A 27,267-nucleotide genomic window follows, 5' to 3' on the forward strand; every position below is an offset into this window, starting at 1 on the left:
TACCACAGTAATGACATCTCCAAGCATGGTGCTTTCTTCTATTTCTTGACATGGGATGCTGCTGATGATGCTGCGGCTTCTGATAAGGCATCCTTTGCTTTTGAGTTTCTTTAGGCTCCATGTACATGAGTTCAGGACTGTAATTTTTGAATTTATTGACATTCTCATAGCTAAGCCCAATATTTCTAGGCTTTCGAACATTTTTCTCTAAGATTTCCTCCAGTTGTCCATCAGCCTTATGAAGTTTGTCAAGATGCTCATCATCTTTATACAACATGTCAGAGAATTTTCTCAGCCGCCAAATGTCAGTATTTAATTTTTCAATGACTCCTTTAGCTTCTTCAAGATCAGAGGATAGATAATTTACCTTCTTTTGAAGTTCCTCCATCTTTGAGATATTCTCAAATTTTTCTGCTTTTAACTCATTGATGGTTACCTTTTGTTTCTCAATAACCCTGCAGATCTCAAGATCAGAGGACAGAAAATTTACCTTCTTTTGAAGTTCCTCTATTTTTGAGATATTCTCAGATTTTTCTGCTTTTAACTCATTGATGGTTACCTTTTGTTTCTCAATAACCCTGCAGATTTCTTCACTTTTAAGACAAAGTTCCTTGTAGGATGCAGCAAGTTCTTCATAGGTTACCTCTCCATCATCAGATTCTGTATCAGATGTAACAATACCTGTTAAGACTGAGATATGTTTAGCAGTTACAGATGCTGTATCATCTTCTGAGTCATCATCCTCAGACCAACTGACAGTTAGCCCTTTCTTTGCTCTCTTCTGATATGTTGGGCACTCCGGTCTGATGTGACCATATCCTTCACATTCGTGACATCGAATGTTTCTGTTTAAGTTTGATTTTTCATCACCTTTTGGTTTTCCTTGACCTTCATTGCTGCGTATAGTGCTTGGAGCATTGTTTTTGAAATTTGATCTGGGTCTCTTATCCATTCGTTTCAGAACTCTATTGAATTGTTTTCCCAATAACACCATGGCCTCAGAGATACTCTCATTAGATTCTTCTTCATCCTCCAGTTCTTCTTCATTATTTTTAGATGAGAAGGCAATGCTCTTATTTTTCTTTTCACTTCTTCCATTTGCAACACTTTCAAAAGTTTGGAGTGATCCAACCAGTTCATCCAGCTTCATCTCAGATATGTTTTTGGCTTCTTCTATAGCTGTGACTTTCATATCAAATTTCTTTGGAAGTGATCTAAGCATTTTTCTTACTAACTTTTCTTCGGGAATTTTCTCACCCAAAGCATCAAATTGATTATCATAGTCTAGAATAGTCATATGAAAATCTTGAATTGTTTCCTCCTCCTTCATACGTAAATTTTCAAACTGAGTAGTAAGAATCTGTAATTTAGACATTTTTACCTGAGGAGTACCTTCATGAACAGTTTCAAGAATCTTCCAAGCTTCCTTTGCTGAGACACATTGCTTGATTAGTTTGAAGATGTGCTTATCTACCCCATTGTATAATGCATATAATGCTTTTGAGTTTCCCAAAGCAAGCTCATCCTCTTCTTTAGACCAGTCCTCCTCAGCTTTTAGTTCAGATGTTGGCTTTCCATCCTTGTCCATGACCACAGGGGGGTCCCATCCTTTCAGAACAGCCTTCCAAGTTTTGCTATCCATAGATTTTAGGAAAGCAATCATGCGTGATTTCCAATAATCATAGTTGGAGACACCAACTAGAAGCGGTGGTCTGCTTACAAGCCCTCCTTCTTTTTCAATGTTGCCAGACATTCTCCCTGGAGCTCACCCTATAACCAGAAAGGGTGCCTGCTCTGATGCCAATTTAAATCTGGCACGCAGTGAACACAATGCTGCACAAGATGCTATAGCACACGTTGCAGCAAGACAGTCGCAGAACACAGTAAATAAATAAATAAATTGCAGAACAATAAATAAGACAGGAAATTGTTAACCCAGTTCAGTGCAACGTCACCTACTCTGGGGGATACCAATCCAGGAATGAATCCACTATAATAGCTCTAGTTCAAAGCCCTCGACCAACACCCGGTACTTGACTTATCACCTAGACACTACCCGTGCAACCCTACCTAAGAACCTCTTAGATAATGAGACCCCGTCCCAAATTCCCTCTAACAACACATACCATGTTGCTGTTAATAATAACGATCAAGATGGAGACACTCTCCTAGAAACTAGACCACACTCTTGCTTAAAAGCTTATGAGTGAATCACACAAACTAACTCCGTGCTTAAAAGCTTAGGAGCAGCTTACAATAAACAACCCAAACACAGTCCTAAACTTGCATCAAAAACGACACAAGAAAGGCTCACAAAAAGGACACACTAAACCTTAAAAAAACTCACGCTTTAGTAATACACGGTTTAGAAAATACATGAAAAAAATAGCTTGAGGCTTCACATATTTATAGTCTTCAATGTCTTGATGTCCAAGTTAGGTTTGCAGACAAAAAACCCTTGCAGCAGCTGCGGCCAAACCTAGATTGAAATTGAAAATATGTTTTGTGTTGTACCAAACAAAAAAAACGAACAAAAATATAATATAATTATATTCTTGTTTTTAATAACTTTCCTTAGGCCGACTTGGACAATTCTTGTGCAGTAAGTCTCGTCTTGCATATACACACGTGCTGGAATTAATATTTGAAGCAAATCTTGAACGAGATTGACAGAAAAAATTCTGCACTTAAAACAGAGCATCAGGATGCTGTACGAGGATGCTGCAGCATCTTTGTCCAGCATCTGGCAAAGTTGGATTTTACAAAATGTAGCCAAACACAAAACCCAACACAGTCTTAATACTAGTTGACAGTGGAGCTACTCATAACTTCATCTCTCAGAAGTTGGTGGAGAAGATGGGTTGGGAAGTGGAAGAAACTCCATTGATGAATATTAAGCTGGGAGATGGTTCTCAGACAAATACGAAGGGTGTATGCAGAAACCTGGATATGCAAATTGGAGATTTTCCTTTATCTCCAGCTGTGCACTTGTTTGAATTGGGAGGAATTGATGTAGTTTTGGGCATTGAATGGCTCAAAACATTGGGTGACATGATAGTAAATTGGCACCAGCAAACAATGAGTTTCTGGAGCAACAAGAGATGGGTAACTTTGAAGGGTATTGATGGAGCTGGAGGATTAGGAGCCTTACAGAGTTTGCTTTGTAAGACCAAACTCAAGAGTCAAGGTGTGTTGTGGGGATTGAAGAATGAGGAGCATGAAGTAGAAGAGAAGCTTACTGATATGCAACAAAAGGAGTTGGAGGGGTTGTTGCAAAGATATCAGAGTGTATTCAATGAACCAGCACCAAGAAGAAACAAGGAGCATGCTATTAATTTGGTGGAAAATCATAGTGCAGTGAATGTAAGGCCCTACAGATATCCTTATCATCACAAGAATGAGATAGAAAAACAAGTGCAAGAGATGTTAGCTGCTGGCATCATTAGACAGAGCACTAGTTCCTTTTCCAGCCCTGTCATATTGGTGAAAAAGAAAGATAATACATGGAGGATGTGCATAGATTACAGGGCACTCAACAAGGTCACTATTCCAGATAAGTTTCCAATCCCCGTTATTGAAGAATTGCTTGATGAACTGCATGGTGCTGAATATTACTCTAAGTTAGATTTAAAATATGGATATCACCAAGTAAGGGTAAGAGAGGAGGATATAGGGAAGACAGCATTCAGGACTCATGAGGGCCATTATGAGTTTCTGGTGATGCCTTTTGGGCTTATGAATGCACCATCTACTTTTCAAAATTTGATGAATGATGTGTTCAGGCAATTATTGAGAAAAGGAGTGTTAGTTTTCTTTGATGACATCCTAATTTACAGTAGAGGATGGGACAATCACATGAATAAGTTGGAAGAGGTTCTGCAACTGTTAGACAAACATAAACTGGTGGCCAATCAGAAGAAGTGTAGCTTTGGCAAAAGAACTGTTGAATACTTAGGCCATTTGATTAACAAGGAAGGTGTTGCTGTAGACCCCAGCAAGGTGAACAGTGTATTGCAATGGCCAACTCCTAAGAATGTTAAAGGTGTGAGGGGATTCTTAGGTTTGACTGGATACTATAGGAAATTCATAAGGGATTATGGCAAAATAGCTAAACCCCTTACTGAATTGACTAAGAAGGACAACTTCAAATGGGGAGTAGAGGCTCAACAAGCTTTTGAGGAGCTTAAGAAGAAGTTGACCACAGCTCCAGTATTGTCACTTCCAAACTTTGACAAAGACTTTCTGATTGAGTGTGATGCCTCTGGAGGAGGAATTGGAGCTATTTTAATGCAAGACAAGAGGCCCATTGCTTACTATAGTAAGGCACTGGGGGTAAGAAACTTGGCAAAGTCTGCTTATGAAAAAGAACTAATGGCAGTAGTTCTTGCAATTCAGCACTGGAGACCATACTTACTTGGGAGAAAGTTCACTGTATCGACTGATCAGAAGAGCTTGAAACAATTGATGCAACAAAGGATTGTTACTGCAGAACAACAAAACTGGGCAGCAAAACTATTAGGCTATGATTTTGAAATAGTTTATAAGCAGGGGAAGTTGAATAAGGGTGCTGATGCTCTGTATAGAGTTCATGAAGGGACAGAATTTAGTAGCATTACATCTTATGTCAAATGGAGTCAGATTCAGCAGATCAAAAAGGAGGTGGAACAAGATGAGAAGTTACAAGTAATCATTAGTGCCATTCAGCAAGATCCAAACAGTAAAATTGGCTATGAATACAAGCAAGGAGTGTTGTTATTTAATGGCAGATTAGTGGTCTCAAGCAAATCACCATTAATTCCTGTTTTTCTTAAGGAATTTCATTGTACCCCTCAAGCTGGTCATTCTGGGTTCTATAAGACTTATAGAAGGATTGCTGCAAATATACATTGGATAGGCATGAAAGGAGCTATTCAAGACTTTGTCAAGAGTTGTGATGTCTGTCAAAGGCAAAAGTACTTAGCTACAGCACCTGGAGGATTACTTCAACCGCTGCCAATTCCTGAACAGATATGGGAGGATATATCTATGGACTTCATAACAGGGTTACCTAAGTCAAAGGGGTTTGAAGCTATTTTGGTGGTGGTAGATAGATTGTCAAAGTACTCACACTTTATACCCCTCAAGCATCCTTATACAGCAAGAAGCATAGCTGAAGTGTTTTGTAAAGAAGTTGTGAAGCTCCATGGTGTACCACTGTCCATTGTGAGTGACAGAGATCCTATATTCATTAGTAATTTCTGGAAGGAGTTGTTTAGGATGCAAGGTACTCAATTAAGGATGAGTACAGCCTATCATCCAGAAACAGATGGCCAAACTGAAGTGGTGAACAGGTGCTTGGAGACCTATCTCAGGTGCTTCATATCCGATCAGCCAAAGACATGGGTTGCTTGGATTCATTGGGTAGAATTTTGGTTCAACACCAACTTTCATTCTGCTACAGGGAAGACACCCTTTGAAATTGTCTATGGCAGATTACCTCCTCATGTGACAAGATGGGTGCTAGGAGAAACAAGAGTTGAGGCAGTGCAGAGAGACCTCATTGACAGGGATGAGGCTTTAAGGCAGCTTAAACATCAACTCTTAAGAGCTCAGGAGAAAATGAAGAATCAAGCAGATAAGAAAAGGGTGGAGAGAAGTTTCATGATAGGAGAATGGGTTTTTGTCAAGTTAAGAGCTCACAGACAAAAATCTGTAGTAACTAGAATCTCTGCCAAGTTATCAGCTCGTTATTATGGTCCATACCCTATTATTGAAAGGGTGGGTGCTGTGGTTTATAGGCTGAAATTACCAACAGGGTCAAAGGTGCACCCTGTTTTCCATGTCTCTTTGTTGAAAAAAGCTGTGGGAAACTATGATGAGAATGAAGAACTACCAGAATTAATGGAGGAAGGAGAGAATTATGAACCAGAAGCTGTGTTGGCCACTAGAAAGATAAACCAGCAAGGAGAAGAAATTAAACAAGTGTTGGTTCATTGGAAGGGGCAGACTGCAGAAGAAGCTACTTGGGAGGAAGTAATTATGATGAGAAGTCAATTCCCAGAGTTCAACCTTGAGGACAAGGTTCTAGTTGAAGGGGAGGGTATTGATAAGACCCATTTAGCTGAGTCACTACCACATGAGCAGTTGGTACACTATGATACAGCTGGACATAAAATATGGAAAGTGTATTCAAGAAGGAAGAAGAGCAATAAAGGAATTGGCGACTAAATTGGTTACTTATGATTTGTCTTTAATTTGGAGTGAAAGCTGTGTGCAACTGTCTTCCATAATAAAAGGAGTACGAGGGAGAGTGTCAGAACTCATCTTGAAATTTATCTTTGTACTGTAATGGTTAAGAAGTACTAACTTCCTAAAAGGAGCTCTGCTCTGTGTCAGAAAGTCCAGAAATTGTTTGATTCTTTTTTCTGTAATTGTTTCTATTGTTTGTTATCAATAAAGCTTTCACCCCTTTGTTGGTTTTCATTTACTGTTTCATTGTTTTTATACTGGTTCGTATCATCATCCCTCTTTGAAGCATTTCATCAAACAACTTCTCTGCTTAATGGAGTAACTCCTCTATTCAATAGTTCCCATCATCACATGAGAGAAAGAATAATAAATAAAAAAACAGAGGAAAACAAATCAACCATTTCTCTTCTCAATTGTTGTCTCGACAGATTACTCAGTTCTTCAACCATTTCTAAGAAAATAATCACATGAAGGGATGAAGGGAAAAAATGAAAAGGAAAAAAAACCAACTTTGCGTAAGTTAGTTTGCTTTGCGGAGAGAGAGAGAGCAAAATTTGTGGGACACGTCATTCGGTACCTTTTCGTGAATGAAAGTTTCGGTACATATAGCATTTTCCAAAATATTAATATATAAGATGAAATAAATTATCACTCTAAACTATCCTTTTTTCTTTAATTTAATCTTTAAGCTATATAAATTAAAGGTTAAATATACTTTTAATCTATCTAATCTATATAAGAAAGTTAATTGTTCTGTAAAACTCTCAAATGTCATTGCTTAAGCTGCTGCCATGTGTCCAAAGTAAGAACAATTGGTGTCCAAAAATTTTGTAACTGAACTAAAAGTACACATCCATCCAACCAAGCTACATGAGCCAATTGGGGAATTGTAAGTGGAAAAGTGCTTTTTCAAACTACCATTTGCTAACATAACCAAGCCACATGAGCCATTTGTCTCATTTTGAATGAAAATATGTTTTTTCTAATTAAGCCATCTAAGCCACTAACATATCCCACACTTTCCCTCTCGGTGTGAAATTCAAATTTTGAACTCAAATGTTAAAATTCAATGCTTTATTATCTTCTCTCACTAACATAAATCAGAAACAATTGAATCTCTCAATTTTTTTATTCTCTCACAAATTTCTCTCACATTCATCATTTTATTTATGCCTTTTTTTTCTACTACTTTTTTAACTACCGCTACTTTCTTCTTATTATTCAATATTGTTCTTCATGTTTCAATGTTTTATGTTTTGTTAATTTTTTTCTATCTTTCAAGAGATGGAAAAATAGAAAATCGTACTAACAATATTATGTCTTTCTTGCAGAATGAATATCAGATTTGAGTTAAAAAATAGTGGCATATTTTGAAGAAAGAAGTACACTGGAAAATCAAATACATACCAAGAAAGAAATTCACGCCATGGTTGAAAGAAATATATGCTTATTTTGAAGAAAGTAAGTGTAAAGAGAAGTACCCATAAAATTGTTTTATTTACATTATTATTAAATAAATATGTGAGACTTCACAACTTTGATAACGGTTATTGTTGAATCATAAAAACAAAAATGGTTTGTTTTTTGTTGTTATAATTATAGTATGGTCTTATCATTTCAAAGATTCAAGTAACAAAGACCCAAAAATATAAAAAATATTCATGATTAAAAGAAAATTATTTTTTTCTAGATCCAGAAAAAGATAAAGTGCTCTATTTTTTATTTTTTTTTATCTTCCACCAACTTATTTTCTTCACAAAGTTTTGATAATTTTTAATTTTTTTACGGAACAAAAAAGATGCAAGATGAGAATTGAAAGAGTTGAAGACAATGAGATGTGAGGAAATAGAGACAAAAAAAAAATTATCACTGATAAAAAATTCAAAATAATTATCATATATATGTGAGACAAGTTCTTACTTATAAAAATTTGAAAAAAACTATTTTACACGGGATAAATTTTAACTGACATATAAATACGTTATATTTAATTGTTTCTTTCAATTTAAATATTTATAATTGCAACCAATTTTGATTACAAAATTATAACTTAAAAAAATATTGTCGTAACGTTACGACCCGTGCTTAGTTCTTATAAAACTATGATGTTATAAGTTATTCTCTATTAAATTTTAATAGTATATTTAGTCCTCTATAATATTGCAATTTATAAAAATAGTTTTCATTTTAAATTTTTTAAGCAAATGGGGAGCAGATGGTGAACCAACGACAACACCTTAAATATATAAATAAAAACAAACAATAACAAAAAGAGAAAGGGAACATAGACCAAAAATTTCTTCAACAAGAAAATAAAAGAGTCGGGGGACTAAAGTCAAACCCATAAAAGAGAAAAAAGCAACAACAACAATAAAAAGTGGAGTTTCTTAATCTAAGAGTTGAAAGAACATGCACCCTAATTTACATTGACAATTAATGAGAATGGTTCAACCTTCCATTTATATTGAAAAAGTGGAGTTAAAGTGAGATGATATGACCAAAATTATGATCGTAGTTAATTAACCGTATAATTACACTGTCATTTCTCTCTAAATCTAATTCCTTTCTTTGCATCATGCAAGAGGATTTCTTTACTACTAGTATAGCCTTACACCGTATCATCGTTTCTTTCGATAAATCCATTGTCATTTGCAACACATTACTATTTGTTTTCTTTTGCTCTAGATAAATGAGGTGAACACATATCTTCGTGCATGTATGACAACTCTCTAGAGTGTCGAGTCGTACAATAACTGATCTGTTCAATTATTTATGACTTAATAATATTTATTTTAGGTTTTAATTTGGTTCCTTATCTTTAAAAAAATTTTAAGTTGGTCTCTTATATTATTGATTTCAACATAAGTTGATCATTTTCGTTAAATTTTGAGTTAATTTTCTCTAACTTTTTGTTAAATTTTGAGTTAATTTCTTTTAAAACTTTGACATAGTACTCTACTAAGTGGTCCACGTATGCAAATTCATTAGATAAGTCGACGATTTAAACAAAAATTTGACGAAAATGACCAAATTAAAACTTTTTAAACATAAGAGACCAAATTGATACCTAAAATAAACCCGAATACTTATTTATCATTTTTAAATCTGAATGAAATTGTCCACAAGTATAACTCAATTGATATAAATATTATATTTAATATATAGGGTTAGAGCTCGAACTCAAAATCTCTCACTTATTCATCTCAAAAGGTGAATTTTTAACCGACGGATAACTTAACAAAAAAAATGTGAATGTTTCATATCATATTTATAGGGATTTGGATTCCATTCTGTTGGGAATCACACAGTTTTCACGCTGCTTTGCATCTCAGACATCCATTATCAAATCAGACGGATCAGAACAATTCATTTGCAAAATTACTCAAAATAATTACAGCCACACAATTATGATCGGACAGTCCCTACAATTATAAATAGTCTCTTGGTCTGAAACAGCCCACGTACGCCTTCACTCTTACCTCCTTTACTCCTTTCATCAATTCTCTCACCAACAAGCTGTGTCCATCCACAACTAATACTAGTATAATACTATATGACCAAACTCAAATAGCAACGTACCTTTGCACCAACCTAAAACAAAGCATATAAATTTCGATATCCTTCACTTCATATTATCATCATCAATTCAATCTTCAATATGGAACACCAACAATCCCTCACCACCCCAAACCAAGAGCTACTACCACCTCTAGTAGCAATGTTTCCAACACCAGGAATCGGACATCTCATTCCAATGATCGAATTCGCCAAGCGACTCAACGTCCGCCACAACCTCCTCGTCACCTTCATCATTCCCACCGACGGTCCACCCTCGAAGGCTCAAACCACCGTCCTCGCCTCCCTACCATCCGGCATTTCACACATATTCCTCCCTCCTGTCACCCTCTCCGACTTCCCACCTGACACCAAACCCGAATCACTCATGTCAATCACCATCTTTCGTTCTCTCCCTTCTCTCCATCAAACTCTCATCTCTCTCATGACCTCCCACCGTCTCTCCGCCCTTCTCGTTGACCTCTTTAGTACAGACGCTTTTGACATTGGTGTCGAACTCAACATCCCTTCATACCTCTACATCCCTACTACTGCTAATAACTTGTGCTTTGCCTTATATTTACCCCAACTCGACCAACAGGTTCAGTGCGAGTTTAGGGAAATCCCTGAACCGCTTAACATCCCTGGATGTTTCGCGGTTCACGGAAAAGACTTAGCCGATCCAATCCAAGATCGAAATAGTGAAGCCTACAAGTGTTTCCTACACCATGTGAAAAGATACAAGTTATTTAAGGGAATTATAGTAAATAGCTTTTTAGAGCTTGAACCGGATGCTTTAATGTTTTTACAAAAAAATGAACCGCCGATTTATCCGGTTGGACCGTTGGTGAATGAAGACTCTACTAATAATGGGTTTGGGTTTGAAGTTGATTTTAAATGGTTGGATGAGCAGCCACGTGGAAGTGTTTTATTTGTGTGTTTTGGTAGCGTTGGGACCCATTCTAGTGCTCAAACGGATGAACTAGCTTTTGGATTGGAAATGAGTGGCCAAAGATTCTTATGGGTTTTGAGATGTCCTAATGATAAAGTTGCAAGTGATTCTAATTTCATTGCTAATAGTAATGTTGATCCTTTTGATTTTTTACCAAATGGTTTTATAGAAAGAACTAAAAATAGGGGTTTAGTGGTCCCATATTGGGCCCCACAAGCACAAGTTTTGAAACATGTATCAATTGGAGGATTTGTGAGTCATTGTGGTTGGAATTCAACTCTTGAGAGTTTGGTTAATGGTGTGCCTTTAATTGCATGGCCACTTTATGCTGAGCAAAAGATGAATGCTGTTTTGTTAAGTGAAAAAGTTAAAGTGGCTATTAGGCCAAAGATTGGTGAGAATGGGTTGGTTGAAAGGGATGAAATTGCAAGTATTGTGAAGAGGTTGATGGTAGGTGAGGAAGAGAAGAAGATTCGTAATAGAGTGAATGAGCTCAAAGTTGCAGCTTCTAATGCTCTAAAAGAAAATGGGTCTTCAACAAAGAAGATATGTGAATTGGCTCTCAAATGGAAAGGTGTAACAATGCCAATTTGAAGTTCCCTTTTATTTATTATTCGTTTCTTCAATTTCTTCGTTTAACTTTTGTCACTATTTTTGTAAGTTACTTGGTTATGTCATTTACTTTGTCAATAGTATAATTTATTATTATATAAAGATATTGGCACCTTCTAATGCTCTAAAGGAAAATAGATCTTCAACAAAGCAAATATGTGAATCGGCTCTCAAATACAAAAGTTGCCTCTCGTTTATTACTTTTTTTTTTCTAAATTTCTTCGTTTCGATTGCGAATTAAGTAAAGTTTAGGCAAAAATTATTTCTATCAGAAATTAAACTCATGTTATCTTGAATTATTCGTCCTTGAAAAAGATCATTAACCACTTGATTTTGTTCTTTTGTCACCATCATGATCATCTCTTTGTGTAAGTGTGAGTTAGAAGTTCAACTTTAAAAAAAAATAAAAATAAAGGTTGAACAATATATAATGAACGAATCAATAAACTTAATATTTAGGATGTGTTTAGTCTGCTAAAAATTAAGAGATTGGATATGACAACTCCAATTTTAATGTGTCTGACTTTAAAATTGTTGAGACTAGACAAATTGGAGGTGCATATTGCAGCCCGGGAATTCTCGCATCCCCAAGACTATGCCATGCATAGTGGCACGATCTGCCTTTAAATCTGAAGGCCACCATAGCAAAAAAAAGAAAAGAAAAACTATAGGGGCGCAATTTGGATGTATCTAGAGTTTATAAATAGCGTTTTTCACCAAAAATAAGGATTACCATTTTTTAGAAAGAGAACAATACGTCCCAAGCAATTCAGATAGCAGAATTCAAAGAGTTTCTCACATAAAAAGTTCTCGTTTTTAGTTCTCGTTTTATTGTTGAAGGCTATAACCTAGAGCACCAGATAAAAACAAAGAGAGGATTCAAAAATAATTCTTAATCGCGTTTCTCACATAAAAAATTCTCGTTTTTAATTCTTCTTGCTAATTTAATTATTTCCCTTTTACTATTTTACTCAATTAATCAGGAAAATCCCCCTAATTTAGTGTTTTAATTCTAAGTAATTATAAATTGTTTTATTAAAATTCACGATCCCCATTGAGACAAATTTATTTTATTATATGAATGATTAATTTAGTACACTTGTTAAAAACCATCATGCCTCACAAAAACACAAAACAATATTTTTGTTTCACGTACAAGTTCTCTAAAAATTAAATATCAAAATGATTTTTTTTCTTCCATCAAACATCCTATAAAGCAACAAGTTATAATTCAATACTCCATTCAGTCTCAATTATAAGCAGAAGATTACTTTTTAGACTTACTGAATAAATAATGCATTTTGTCTATATTAATCTATATCTATATTATAAACCAGATACATTAGTTATTCAATAAAAAGTCAAATGTTGCTTATAATTGAGATATAATGGAATATCTTACGAGTCTATCATAATACTTTTTGCATATCAAACATACCCCCTAAAGTTTTTGAGTGAAAAAATGTGGTGTTTTAACCCACTTGTGGATTGGCTCAACTTCTTGTAATGAATATCTTCTTAATAATAGTGGTGGGACTGTATTTTCCATTATAAAATGATTTTTTTTTGTCAAGTAGTATAGTGACTAAAAATTTCACCGTTAATGTGAATAAGTGCGATGGTCGGACACAAAACCCGGACCACTCATGTCAATCACCACACATGTTTTGGGGTGGTGAAAGATTGTTGGTGTTCCATATTGGATTGAAGATTGAATTAATGATAATTATGAAGTGAAGGGTATCTAAATTTATGCTTGTCTTTTGGTTCGTGCAACGTTACTTTGCTATTTGAGTTTGGCCCTACGAAACTAGTAGTATTTATTGGAGGTAAGAGTGAATTTGTGGGAGAGTTCAGGCCAACAAAAAAGACTATGATGACGATCTAGGAGAATTTATTTTGTATATTATTATTTTAGTTAGATTTAGTTTTATTATATTTTAGGTTGATTTTTTATTTTTATATTTTACCTAGGTTAGTTATTTTTATATTTTAGGTAGATTTGTAAGTTTTATTGGGTGTGGTTATGGTGCATAAGCTCAAACTTATGCACCATGCATAAACTTGCTTCCTACACCCACCATATTTGCTTCTTACACCAAAAGTCAAGCAAAGGTTAGCCCAAGCCCAAAATTAGGCAATCCATTACTCACGCGCCCCCCATATATATACTACCTCATTACTTGCGCTCCCCCTTTTGTTTAGCGCACCCCCCAATTTTTTTTCTTTTTTCTCCTAGATTTCTTGTGAGCCCCCCAATTTTTTTCCTCCCCTAGATTTCTAGCGCGCTCCCAATTTTTTTCCCTCCTCCAAACTTCTAGCGCACCCCCAAATTTCTAGCGCGCCCCCCATTTCCAATTAAATAATAATTTTTGTTCCTTTGAAGTATATATTATAAAAATCCATTTTTAATTAATTTTCGTCATACACCCCCTCGAAGCCCAACATAATAACGAATGATTCATGTATATATAAAGCATACTTGTCAAACATGCAATTTAATTTTAAGTTTTATCAATCATAATCACAATATAAATAAAATTTCATACATTAATTACATATATATATATATATATATATATATATATATATATATATATATATATATATATATATATATATATATATATATATCAATTTTTCTTTACAATAAAAAAATGATCGAATACAATATCTCATGCATACTATCCAATTTTTTTTCAACTAAACTAACTCTAATTATTTTATATGATTTTTTGCTTTATGTAGCATGGTTTTGTAAAATGGTTATGTGATGTTTTACTTAATAACAATGGTTTCAGTGTATAACATCTTGGCACTAATGCCCATATGAAACCATTTAACTAAAATAATGGTTTCAGTGTATAACGCTATGAAACCATTTAACTAGACTAATGGTTTCAGTGTATAACATCTTGAAACCAAATAACAAGACTAATGGTTTCAGTGTATAACGCTATGAAACCATTTAACTAGAATAATGGTTTCAGTGTATAACAGTATGAAACCATTTAACTAGACAAATGGTTTCAGTGTATAACATCTTGAAACCAATTAAAAGGACTAATGGTTTCAATGTATAACATCTTGGCACTAATGCTCATATAAAACCATTTAACTATAATAATGGTTTCGGTGTATAACGCCATGAAACCATTTAACTAGACTAATGGTTTCAGTGTATAACGGTATGAAACCATTTTTGCTGTGGAATGGTTTCAAAGAGTTGTTCTCAAAAAACATATTTAACCCTTAATAAAAATTGTGAAATAAATTTAAATTTTTAAGACGATATAAAACCGAAGAGAGTGAGATATCCTCAACCGTTCCAAATAATTCAAAATACCCTAAATAAAATTTTGGGAAATTTTTATTAATATCTTATATTTATAAAAGCATATTTACCTCATTTAATTAACTAAAAATAGTTCCAGGTCTCAGAAAAATACCAAACCGGTCCCAAAATTCTCAGAAAATTATTTACTATTTTTATGTAAAAATAATAAAAAAATTTGGAGTCTCCTTGGCACCGCACGCGCCCCCACGCGCCGCCGGTGAGAGTGGGCGTGGACGCGCGTCACTATTCATCATCTTCCTCCCCCATTTTCTGCAGAAACGGGTCACGACGACCCGGTTCGTCGACCCGGTTCGTTCTCCCTCAATAATCAACGAAACTCGACGTTCTTTATACCGTTTTGATCGTCGTTCGATTTTATCAATGTTTCCGGTATTAGTTTTCGAAATCGGTGATCTAATCGCATGTAAAATGTGGCCGAAATTGAGGAAGCAAAAATAGAAAATTCTTTAGTTATGATTATTACATGTGTAAAATCATCTGATGGCTGTGAATGATTTATGCACCATACATAAGAAAAAGCTTATGCATATTAACTATTGCCAGTTTTATTTAGCTAGGTTTGTTGTTTTTATTTTTACAATCTTTTAGGAGATTTGTTAATTTTATTTTTCACTCCTATTTAAGCTAAATTATTGTAGCTTTGAAGGCAACCTTTGGATTCAATAAAAATACAGAGATTTCTCTCAAGTTTGGTGGATTCCAAATTATTACTTCTGGTGGATTCCGGAAGTCTAGTGGATTCTAGATTAATTACTATTTCTGGTAGATTCCGGAAATCTGGTGGATTTCAGAGTCTTATCTATCAAGTTTGTCGCTTGCAAACCTGTGTTTATTATAGAATTAACGCTTGTTTTTTCTTCATGCTTTTGTCCTGCGTCAGATAAGCATCACGAGTCCACGACCCGACTAGCAATTTCTTGCCTTTCCACAAATCCATTAATATTAAGTTATTAAACAAGTCTTGCGGCTACGCAATCAAGGGCTGTAGGAACAAACAACTCCATTAATTTATACCACAAAACCTTTTTCTCTTGTCCTCTCAATAAATAGTTTTACAAGTCCGTGAGTTCTAACTAATTGATAGGACTAAAAATTTCCCTACCATCTAGCATTTCCCACATTTTCCTAACACCGGACACAAAACCCGGACCACTCATGTCAATCACCATCCTTCACTCTCTCCCTTCTTTACATCAAAATATCCTCTCTCTCATGACCTCCCACCGTCTATGCCCTTATCGTTGACCTCTTTTGCACAGACGTCTTTGACACTAGCACTGAACTCAACATCCCATCATACCTCTACATTCCTACTACTACTACGAATAACTTGTCCTTTGCCTTCTATTTTCCCCAACTCGACCAACAAGTTCAGGGCGAGTTTAGGGAATTCCCTGAGCCCACGGACAGAGCTAGAAGGGGGACCAACAGAGGCTACGGTCCCCCCTAAATATTTTTGAATATTTTTTTTTATACCACTATGGTATTATAATATATTATTGGCTTAATTTTACTTTTGGTCCTCCTATTTAATTTTAATTTTTTTTAAAAGGGATTTCTTATTTTATTAAACTCATAAAAATGGTCCCTTTTTGTTATTTAAATTTTTGGCTCTATTTTTATACTTGGTGTATATTTGATCCCAACATATGTTTTTCCAACTAAAAATAGTATTTTTGTACCAAAAAATGTGATTTATTTCCCCAATAATAAATTCAATAAAAAAATACTTTTTGAGATTAGAACTCGCCTTTTTTGATGTAAAAAGTCGCTATTTTAAAGGCAAAGTGAATAGTTTAAGACCAAAATTACAAACAAATAAAAATAAAGGCCAAAAAATTCAACTTAAAAAAAATGGTCTATAAAATTCGATTCACAATATAAGCTTTAAATTTATCTTATAACTTCTTATATATATTGTGCTTTCAAAATTTAGTTTTTTCTTTACTAACTTATATTTTTAAACTCGGCCCCCCTTAAACTAAATTTCTGGCTTCGTCCCTGCCAAAGCCACTTAACATTCGTGGATGTTTTGCGGTTCACAGAAAAGATATAGCAGATCAAGACCGAAACCACGAAGCCTACAAGTTTTTTCTCCACCATGTGAAAAGATACAAACTAGCTACGGGAATTATAGTAAATAGTTTTCTAGAACTTGAACCAAATGCTTTCATGTTTTTACAAAAGAATGAACCGACAGTTTATTCGGTTGGACCATTGGTGAATGAAGGCTTTACTAATATTGAGTCGGAATTTGAATTTGGTTTTAAATTGAAGAAATACTTGTATGGTCCTCTATGTTGCACGGGTACTCCGTTTTAGACAGAGTACCGGTATCGGGTACGTACCGGGTACCGGTACGCGTATGGTACTCCCATGGTACGTACCCTCAAAGTACCGAGTTTTTTTGTTTATTTTTTCATGTGGGTACACGCGTGGTACTTCCGGGGTACGCGCGTGGTACTCTCAGGATACACACGTGGTACATATTTCATCAAACTATTATTTTATTTTATTTTTCAACACTTTCCAATCTCATTCTTCTTTTATTTGTTTGTTTTTTTAATAAAGATTCACTTTAGTTTAAAATTAGAATCAATTCAGTCTCCTTCCCTTTTTATTTATTTTTAAAAGTAGAGCCGCATAGTCTTATTACTACTCCTAATTTCCTAATCGTGTAAACCACAATATAACTACTTTTAAAGTTTGCTATTTTTTATGTTTAATTATTTTTTTAAGAATATAATTTTATTATTTTAAGTATATAACTATATTAAAAAAAAATTATACGAACGTACCCGTACCTTAATTTTTCTAAAAATACCGTACCACGTACCGGTACCGGTACCGGATACCGGTACCGTACCCGCACCTATGCAACATAGATGGTCCTTAATATTTAGTCTCAATATAGTCACACACACATAACAACATATATTATTTAATTATTTTTTCTTTATACCTTTTTCTCAATTAATGTGTGTGACCAAAGATCTTTTGTTAAGTGAAAAGGTTAAAGTGGCTATTAGACCAAAGGTTGGTGAGAATGGGTTGGTTGAAAGGAATGAGATTGCAAGTATTTTAATTTGAAGAGTTTGATGGTAGGTGAGGAAGAGAAGAAGATTCGTAATAGAATGAATGAGCTCAAAGATGCAGCTTCTATGCTTTAAAGGCAGATGGGTCTTCACCAAAGCAAATTGAAGATGTCTTTCGTTTTTTACTTGCCATTATAATTAACGGCAAAGGAACTTCTTGAAGGTCAAGGAACTCAATTTTCATCATTGGAAACACCTTCGAGCACCACTCTCTTAGAAATGGATATTGGGCCTAACTCATCCTTACAAAACCGGCTTGTAAGGTGAGGATTGCCTCTAGTATATAAACACTTAGTCAGGCCATCTCTCAACCGATGTGGGACTTCTTAACACACCCCCTCGCGTCCAGCGCTATTGGGCTTGGTACGCGGATATAAATGGTAGGTGGCCCGATATCGGAAACCTGATAACAGGTGGCCCAACGGATCGTGGAGAGGCTCTGATACCATCTTAGAAATGGATATTGGGCCTAACTCATCCTTACAAAACCGGCTTGTAAGGTGAGGATTGCCTCTAGTATATAAACACTTAGTCAGGCCATCTCTCAACCGATGTGGGACTTCTTAACACACTCTTCACCCACTATTCATGTATAATCATCTTCGAAACTAATTAAATAATGGTTCAAATATATCCATAGAAGTTCTTCTAACAACCAAACCTGAGGAATTTAGCTATGTAAGAAAATATAACGGTTTTCACATTATTATTAGTAAAAACCCATTAAGTGGTCCATTGGTTTTTTATGAGTCACGATAAGGAAGGTCTCAATTTTTAATGGTCATTATCAATTTTTAATGGTCATTATTTGGGTGGTAATGACTCATGATTTCTTGATGGTAGAATCAAGCATATAAAGTGGTCTTTGGTCCCTAAGCTCTCTCAATTCACTATTCAGAAAATATACACCATCTATATTGTTGAGAGTAAGAGCTTGAAAGACTAAAAGAGCAATTCACTCACAACTCTATTGTAACAATGGCTGGAGGTAATTGCTAATCTCTATTTTTCCGCATTTGGTTTATTGATCTTGTTCTTTATTTGTTATCAGGAGCATGTCTACTGCCTCTGCCTTGTTACGTATTGGTTCTTCCAAATTTGGTATTTTGTGGTTTGTTTTGTTTTTTTTTTTTTTGAGTTTTGAGTTTGAAGCATTATATTTCCAAACATCATTAAAAAATTCGTAATTTATTAGTTTTCTAAGTTATCTGTGATTTAGAATGCTTAAAACGATGTATAAAACTCATAGAACGAACCGGGTTTAAGTTGGGTCGTAACTGGGTCAAACTGACCCGCTCAAGGTTGAAGATGAACAGTAACAGTATTAAAAAAAAAAAAAAAAAAAGGGGATTGTAGGATACGGGAATTGAACCCACGACCCCTGTGTGTCTATCAGCTATTGTTACCGTTTGGCCATGCGCTACTTTTCTATATAATAATGCATTCAAATTATATATATACGCTACACTGTTATTTTGAAGAAAAAAAAATAAAATTATACAGAATTTAGATTCAGGGATTCGAACACAGTTCCTTTCTGTAAAAGGTTTAACCACATGGACGGGTAACAGCTTCTGTTATAATTTTATCTTATTATATATTTGTACTCTGAATATGCTGTTTTCTGATTAAGTTGATTGATTATGCCTTACAATTTTGGAAAAAGTTTAATCACGTACATAATATTATTTTTAGTTATGTAATCATATATGAGAATTTTTATTCATTTTTATATCTTATTTTGATATGTATAATTTAATTTCTCATATAATTCAGTTGTTATGTCTAGTGATCTTTATAATTTTAATTAGTTTTGGTTTAGCCGCAGCACCCTCAATTAGTTAAAATTATTTCTAAAGTTTTTAAGGTCACATAAGAAATTAGACATAACATTGTAATTAATTATATGTGGTATAGTGAATCTTATCCTACAGGAATTTTTGCTATATTTGTATGATTAATTATGATAGAATGTCAAATTATTTTCATAACTTACCCGCAGGAATTATGAATTGGTACATAATTTGATAGTTTTATCATAAAGTATAATTTTGGATAGAAAAATAAATTATTTTATGCACATAAAGAATGTTGTTGTGTATGTAATTTGAAAATTCTATCGTAAAGTTTAAATAAATCTTATTGCATAAAAATTTAGCCCGCAGGTAGTTTTTATGTTATAAGATTTATTTGTGGTATGTTTACGTTGTTAATCGGTAATACATACAATTTAGATAATATATATGCCTCAATTTTTGACATGAACTTTTGGTTTTTCAGCTTCTCAACCTGCTAATTTTTCTGATATTCGATGTGACATTCCCGAGCTCAAAGGAGATAACTATAAGGTGTGGAAGGAAAGGATTCTCCTCCATTTGGGGTGGATGGACATAGACTATGCTATTAGGAAAGACGAACCACCTGCAGTTACTGAAGAAAGTACTCCAGCTGCAGTTGCACTATATGAGCGGTGGGAGAGATCCAACCGGCTCAGTGTGATGTTCATTAAGACTAAGGTTACAGCTGGTATTCGTGGTTCTGTCGATCAGCATGAGAATGTCCGTGATTTGCTAAAAGCCATTGACGATCAGTTCGTCACTTCAGAAAAGGCTTTAGCAAGTACCTTGATTATGAAATTTTCTTCCTACCGACTCACCAGTGTGAAAGGTGTGCGCGAACATATAATGAAAATGCGCGACATTTCAGCTCAACTTAAGAAACTTGAGGTTGATATGTCTGAGTCCTTCCTGGTGCACTACATTCTGAACTCTCTTCCAGCTGAGTATGGGCCTTTTAAAATTTCATATAATACACATAAAGACAAATGGTCAATCAATGAATTGATGACCATGTGTGTTCAAGAAGAAGAAAGGCTTGTGATGGAACAGGGTGAGAGTGCATTGCTGACAACCACTCGCGGGAAGAACAAAGCTATCAAAACTAACAAGGCTCAAGCAAATCAAAAGGGTAAATTCAAAATACCACCTCAAGGTGATATTAAGAAGGAGGACAAGTGTTTTTTCTGTAAAAAGGGAGGACACATGAAGAAGCAATGCCCTAGATTTAAGGAATGGCTTGAGAAGAAAGGTAATTTATTTTCATTTGTTTGTTATGAATCTAATATGACTAACGTTAATATTAATACTTGGTGGATTGATTCTGGATCTACAATACATATAACCAATTCCTTACAGGGTATGCAAAGCCTAAGGAAGCCAGTGGGAAGTGAGCAGACTGTCCTATCAGGAAGCAGGATGGGCTCACATGTGGAAGCTATTGGAACTTGCATTTTAATTTTGAATAATGGTTTTATTTTGAAATTAGAAAGGACCTTTTATGTACCAAGTTTCTCACGAAACTTGATTTCAGTTTCAAGACTTGTACCTTTTGGATATTCCTTTAATTTTAAAGACACGTCATTTGAATTATTTTATAATTCAGAATGTGTTGGGAATGGTATATTGTCTGATGGTCTTTATCGTATTAATTTACAAAACGAATCCATTTATAGTTCAATGCATGTTCAAACTGGCATTAAGCGGTGTAATATTAACGAAAATTCTTCTATATTATGGCATCGGAGATTAGGACATATCTCCATAGAGAGAATTAAAAGGCTAGTAAAAGATGGGGTACTTAATACTCTAGATTTTACTGACTTTAAAACTTGTGTTGACTGCATTAAGGGAAAGCAGACCAACATTTCTAAGAAAGGTGCCAATAGAAGTTCAAGCATATTAGAAATAATTCATACAGACATATGTTGTCCAGATATGGATGCATATGGTCAGAAATATTTTATCACCTTCATAGATGATTATTCACGATATATGAATATTTATTTGCTTCATAATAAAAACGAAGCATTGGATGCCTTTAAAGCCTTTAAGGCTGAAGTTGAGAACCAATGTGGAAAGCAAATAAAAGTTGTGAGATCTGATCGGGGTGGTGAATATTATGGTAGATACACTGAAAATGGACAAGCACCTGGTCCATTTGCTAAGTTTCTTCAAGAACATGGGATTGTTGCCCAATATACCATGCCCGGTTCTCCGAACCAAAACGGTGTTGCAGAAAGAAGAAATCGAACTTTATTGGACATGGTGCGGAGTATGCTTAGCAACTCTAATCTTCCTAAATCCTTGTGGAATGAAGCACTAAAGACGGCTGTGTATATTCTCAACCGGGTTCCTTCCAAGGCTGTCCCAAAGACACCTTTTGAATTATTTAAAGGCTGGAAACCGAGTTTGCGACATATGCGCGTTTGGGGATGTCCGTCTGAGGTGAGGATTTATAACCCACAAGAGAAGAAACTTGACCCGAGGACCATTAGTGGGTATTTCATTGGATATGCCGAAAGGTCTAAAGGCTATAGATTTTATTGTCCATCTCACACAACTAGGATTGTGGAGTCAAGAAATGCAAAGTTTCTTGAAGATCACTTGACTAGTGGGAGTGATCACATCAGGAACATAGTTTCTGTGCAAGATCATATAGACTCTCAACCTTCAGTTTCAGGTGATAGATTGGTTGTTGTTCACAATACCCCTCAAGTTCAAATGGATGTTGATCAACCACCAATCATTGAGATTCCACAACATAATGATGTTCCAGTAGATCAAATTGATCATCAAATGCATGAAAATGATGAACAATTAGTTGAACAACATGATCCACAAGAAAATGTTGGTCCAACATTAAGAAGGTCTACTAGGACAAAGAAATCAGCTATTCCTAGTGATTATATTGCGTATCTACAAGAATCTGACTATAACGTTGGAGCTGAAAATGATCCTGAAAACTTTTCACAAGCCATGAGTTGCAAAGAGTCAAATTTATGGTATGATGCCATGAAAGATGAAATGAATTCCATGAAAAACAACAATGTTTGGGATCTTGTAGAGTTACCTAATGGGATGAAGGCCATTGGTTGTAAATGGGTATTTAAAACCAAAAGGGATTCATTAGGTAACATTGAGAGATACAAGGCTAGACTCGTTGCTAAGGGATTTACTCAGAAGGAGGGAATTGATTACACAGAGACTTTTTCTCCTGTATCAAAGAAAGATTCTCTCCGTGTCATCTTGGCATTAGTTGCACATTTTGACCTTGAGTTGCACCAAATGGATGTGAAAACAACCTTTCTTAATGGTGATTTAGAGGAGGAGGTTTATATGAAACAACCTGAAGGTTTCTTCTCTAATGATGGTGAGCACTTGGTTTGCAAGCTTAAGAAATCCATATATGGTTTGAAACAAGCATCCCGTCAATGGTATCTTAAATTTCATGGGATAATTTCTTCATTTGGATTTGTTGAAAATCCTATGGATCAATGCATATACCAGAAGGTCAGTGGGAGTAAAACTTGTTTTCTTATTTTGTATGTGGATGATATTTTACTTGCTTCTAATGACAATGGTTTGCTACATGAGGTGAAACAGTTCCTCTCTAAAAATTTTGATATGAAGGATATGGGTGAGGCATCTTATGTTATTGGCATCAAGATCCATAGAGATAGACATCGAGGAGTTCTAGGTCTATCACAAGAAACCTATATCAACAAAGTTTTAGAGAGATTTCGGATGCAAAACTGTTCACCTAGTGTTGCTCCCATTGTGAAGGGTGATAAATTTAATTTGAACCAATGCCCTAAGAATGATTTTGAGCGGGAACAAATGAAAAACATTCCTTATGCTTCTGTTGTTGGAAGTCTAATGTATGCTCAAGTATGCACAAGACCCGACATTGCATTTGCTGTTGGAATCTTAGGAAGATATCAGAGTAATCCAGGTATGGACCACTGGAAAGCTGCAAAGAAGGTTTTGAGATACCTTCAAGGAACAAAAGACAACATGCTTATGTATAGGCAGACGGACAATCTAGATGTGATCGGCTATTCAGATTCTGACCTTGCAGGTTGTGTTGATTCTCGAAAATCAACATCACGATACATTTTTATGATGGCCGGTGGAGCTATTTCATGGAGAAGTGCTAAACAAACTTTGATTGCTACTTCTACTATGGAGGCTGAGTTTGTCTCCTGTTTTGAGGCAACTTCTCACGGTGTATGGCTTAAGAGTTTTATTTCTGGGCTTAGAATCATGGATTCTATCTCTAGACCTTTGAAAATTTTCTGCGATAATTCAGCTGCTGTTTTTATGGCTAAGAACAACAAAAGTGGAAGTCGAAGTAAATACATCGACATTAAGTACTTAGCCATTAGAGAAAGAGTTAAAGATAAAGTAGTGGTCATTGAGCACATTAGCACTGATTTAATGATCGCTGATCCCTTGACTAAGGGCATGCCACCACTAAAATTCAAGGATCATGTAGAAAATATGGGACTCGGTTCCTCTTTATGATTGTATACATTCAGTTTATAAATAAATAAAAAAACTCTTATGTTGTGATGTTTTCTCATATTCATGCGCACTATAGTTTTTGAGAAAATATATTTCATTTGGACCAAAAATAAATATATAATTTATTCATTAAGTTTGATTACCACATTAAGTATATACTTGAGAAACTAAACATGTTGTAATACATAGATGAAAATACTCGCTTTTAGAGGAACTATCGCTATGATTCATGTGTTTATTTCTTAAGGAAGATATATGATGACTCAATTTAGGTCAACAATTAAAATCCTATGGATCAAGTGGGAGAATGTAAGAAAATATAACGGTTTTCACATTATTATTAGTAAAAACCCATTAAGTGGTCCATTGGTTTTTTATGAGTCATGATAAGGAAGGTCTCAATTTTTAATGGTCATTATCAATTTTTAATGGTCATTATTTGGGTGGTAATGACTCATGATTTCTTGATGGTAGAATCAAGCATATAAAGTGGTCTTTGGTCCCTAAGCTCTCTCAATTCACTATTCAGAAAATATACACCATCTATATTGTTGAGAGTAAGAGCTTGGAAGACTAAAAGAGCAATTCACTCACAACTCTATTGTAACAATGGCTGGAGGTAATTGCTAATCTCTATTTTTCCGCATTTGGTTTATTGATCTTGTTCTTTATTTGTTATCAGGAACATAGGATCAATTGTATTAATCTATCAAGCTACTCATAGATATAACAATCATAACAAAAGAGTTAGTTTCGATATATTGAACCCTAAATAGACGTATTTATGAATTGATCTTAAGTAACAAATGGGTACTAACCCTAATTTTTGGAACTAGAACTGAGATGATTATTCAATTAAGTAGTTAATTTAGACATGTTGAACTTTTGATTTTAAAATTAACGAACTTTCATGCTTTCAATAATTTCAAACTCGTCTATGACATTAGAGTGTTATTATTTATTGGATTTAGAGTCAGAACACTGGTCTTAACTATTTTTGTGTTAATTACTAAATAGTGATAAGGAACGGATTCAAAGCAACCTTATCGTTTTTCTTATCCCCTCCAAATTTACCAATCCGGACAAAGAAAAATACAGTTTTTTCTTGCTTTTCGGATAAATAAATCAAAAATAAAATAATATGTTTCCCTTCTGAAAGATAAATTCGAACAAAAGAATATTTTTTAACCCTACAACACTACATGGAGTAAGTGTTGTAAAACCCTGGATAAAGTAAAAAAATATTAGAACTTTGATCCAGTTCTATTTTTCTATAAGACTATTACATTAATCTTTGATACTTTTCTTCATTGCATCACTTGCCACCATTTTTCTTTGTATTTTGATAACATTAAGTGTTTACATCATCAGGTCCTCCCTATAACGGAGTATTTCTGAAGGCGAATGAGGATTTACAAAGGATGCGAGAAGTATATCTCTAATTGGAATTGTAATTTTTTCTTTTTTTTAACTGAATTGGGAATGTTTGTGATATCCAACAAAGGAGCCCCTATTATAAACAACCATATGATAATCTTTTAGCATTTATTAAGAATCAGATTTTGAAGCTTAATGGTGTAGTACCTATTCAAGGCAAAAACCTCATAAATTATCAACTATGTTGGATTCTTATAAAACCTATGTGAAAATGAATGTGGCCCGTGCCAAGTCATTAGTACTCTACCGGTCGATATTCGTAGGGATGACAATGGGTAGGGTACTATAGTACTCATCCTCATACCTGTAGTTTGAAAAAATACTCATATCCATCATCATACCTGTGTGGGTAACAATCTTTGTGTCCGTGTCCATACCCTATAGATATCTATAAGTACCCATATTCGTTACCCGCACTTTTGTTAAAAATAAATCGATCAATTCTAAAATATCATATCATTTAAATAAAATTAAACAATTCCAAAGATTGTAAAGTTGAATATTCAAAATTATAAACGAAATTATTACTAATCTCGTGCTAAAATTCATATCTCTGTTGACATATTCACATTATATTTGCTTATAAATAAACATTTTTTTTTTTACTGAAATAAACATATTTATTAAAAATATGTAATAATTCAATAGTGTTGTATTTTTTTAAAATTGATATACATATATTATTTGAAGATATAGGATTCAACTCTAACTAGTTACTTCTTAATTTAGTTATTGATGTGTTTTTTTTTTTTTTTTTTTAGAGATTGAGATAAATGAAGACGATATTGTTCACGATCTCATACCGTGTAAGTCCTATTTAATGAGATCTTTTTTATAAGAAACAAAAGTGAAAATATTTTTGGTTATAAGAAACTTTGATCAATTTTTAAATACATTAGATGTTTAATTTCATTTGTACTCTTATTTATTATAATTAAAAATAAGTAAGTTAGTATCAATTACTCACCAAAAAAAAAAAATAAAAAAAAAAATAAGTAAGTTAGTGAAATTAAGAGTTATTAAATAGTTGTATTCATGGAATAAATTTAATTATAAGAATGTTAAATGAAAATAACTATTTTGATTAAAAAAAGATGAAAATAATTATTTACAATGTGTTTGTTTGGTCTTAGTAATTTATGTACTTTATTTCTTATAAAATTGACAGAAGAAAGTTAATTTGGTTGTGGGCAGTAAATATATACTTTTGTTCTATATTTTCTTTATGTTTGTAAATGTGATATGAGGGAAACCAAAAAACAATTTATTTCACAATTTTCCTCCTCCGCCTGATAGAGTTTGGCCTAATTTTGTTTCCTCTTCTTTTTACTTAAAAGTAAAAAGCAAGGCTAAACAACAATTTCTAAAAACTATAGTAAAAAAAAATAGTCTCTATATTTTAGAAAAAATAATAATATACGGAGTATTATCAAATATATCTTTTCACCTTATTATAATAAAAAACAACAACTTTTAACTTTTTTTTTTTAAAAAATATAAGATTTACCAAACAATTTTAACTTTAGTTAAACAACTATTATTTCTAGCTTTATGATTAAAAGAGCTTCTACACCTGAAAAAAGCAAGGCCAAACAGGCCCTAAGTTACAACATAACTAAGAAACCGCAAAATAGTGAAATACAATCGCTAAAGCTCTTACAATTGTAA

General features: G+C 34.1%; 2 protein-coding genes across 2 annotated transcripts; both read left to right on the forward strand.

The window, feature by feature from the left end:
• Positions 1-9,297: 9,297 nt before the first annotated feature.
• On the forward strand, positions 9,298-11,451 carry LOC123885712 (hydroquinone glucosyltransferase-like). Its single transcript, XM_045935026.1, has one exon. It carries the CDS (start codon positions 9,887-9,889, stop codon positions 11,327-11,329), a length of 1,443 nt encoding a protein of 480 aa, XP_045790982.1. The 5' UTR covers positions 9,298-9,886; the 3' UTR covers positions 11,330-11,451.
• Positions 11,452-18,682: 7,231 nt separating this feature from the next.
• On the forward strand, positions 18,683-21,211 carry LOC123885418. The gene is made up of 3 exons (XM_045934699.1): positions 18,683-18,788; positions 20,081-20,887; positions 20,995-21,211. The coding sequence occupies exons 1-3, from the start codon at positions 18,779-18,781 to the stop codon at positions 21,027-21,029; spliced, it is 852 nt and encodes a 283-aa protein (XP_045790655.1). The 5' UTR covers positions 18,683-18,778; the 3' UTR covers positions 21,030-21,211.
• Positions 21,212-27,267: the final 6,056 nt, after the last annotated feature.

This window comes from Trifolium pratense, linkage group LG5 (genome assembly GCF_020283565.1).
Source record: "Trifolium pratense cultivar HEN17-A07 linkage group LG5, ARS_RC_1.1, whole genome shotgun sequence".
NCBI lineage: Eukaryota > Viridiplantae > Streptophyta > Magnoliopsida > Fabales > Fabaceae > Trifolium > Trifolium pratense.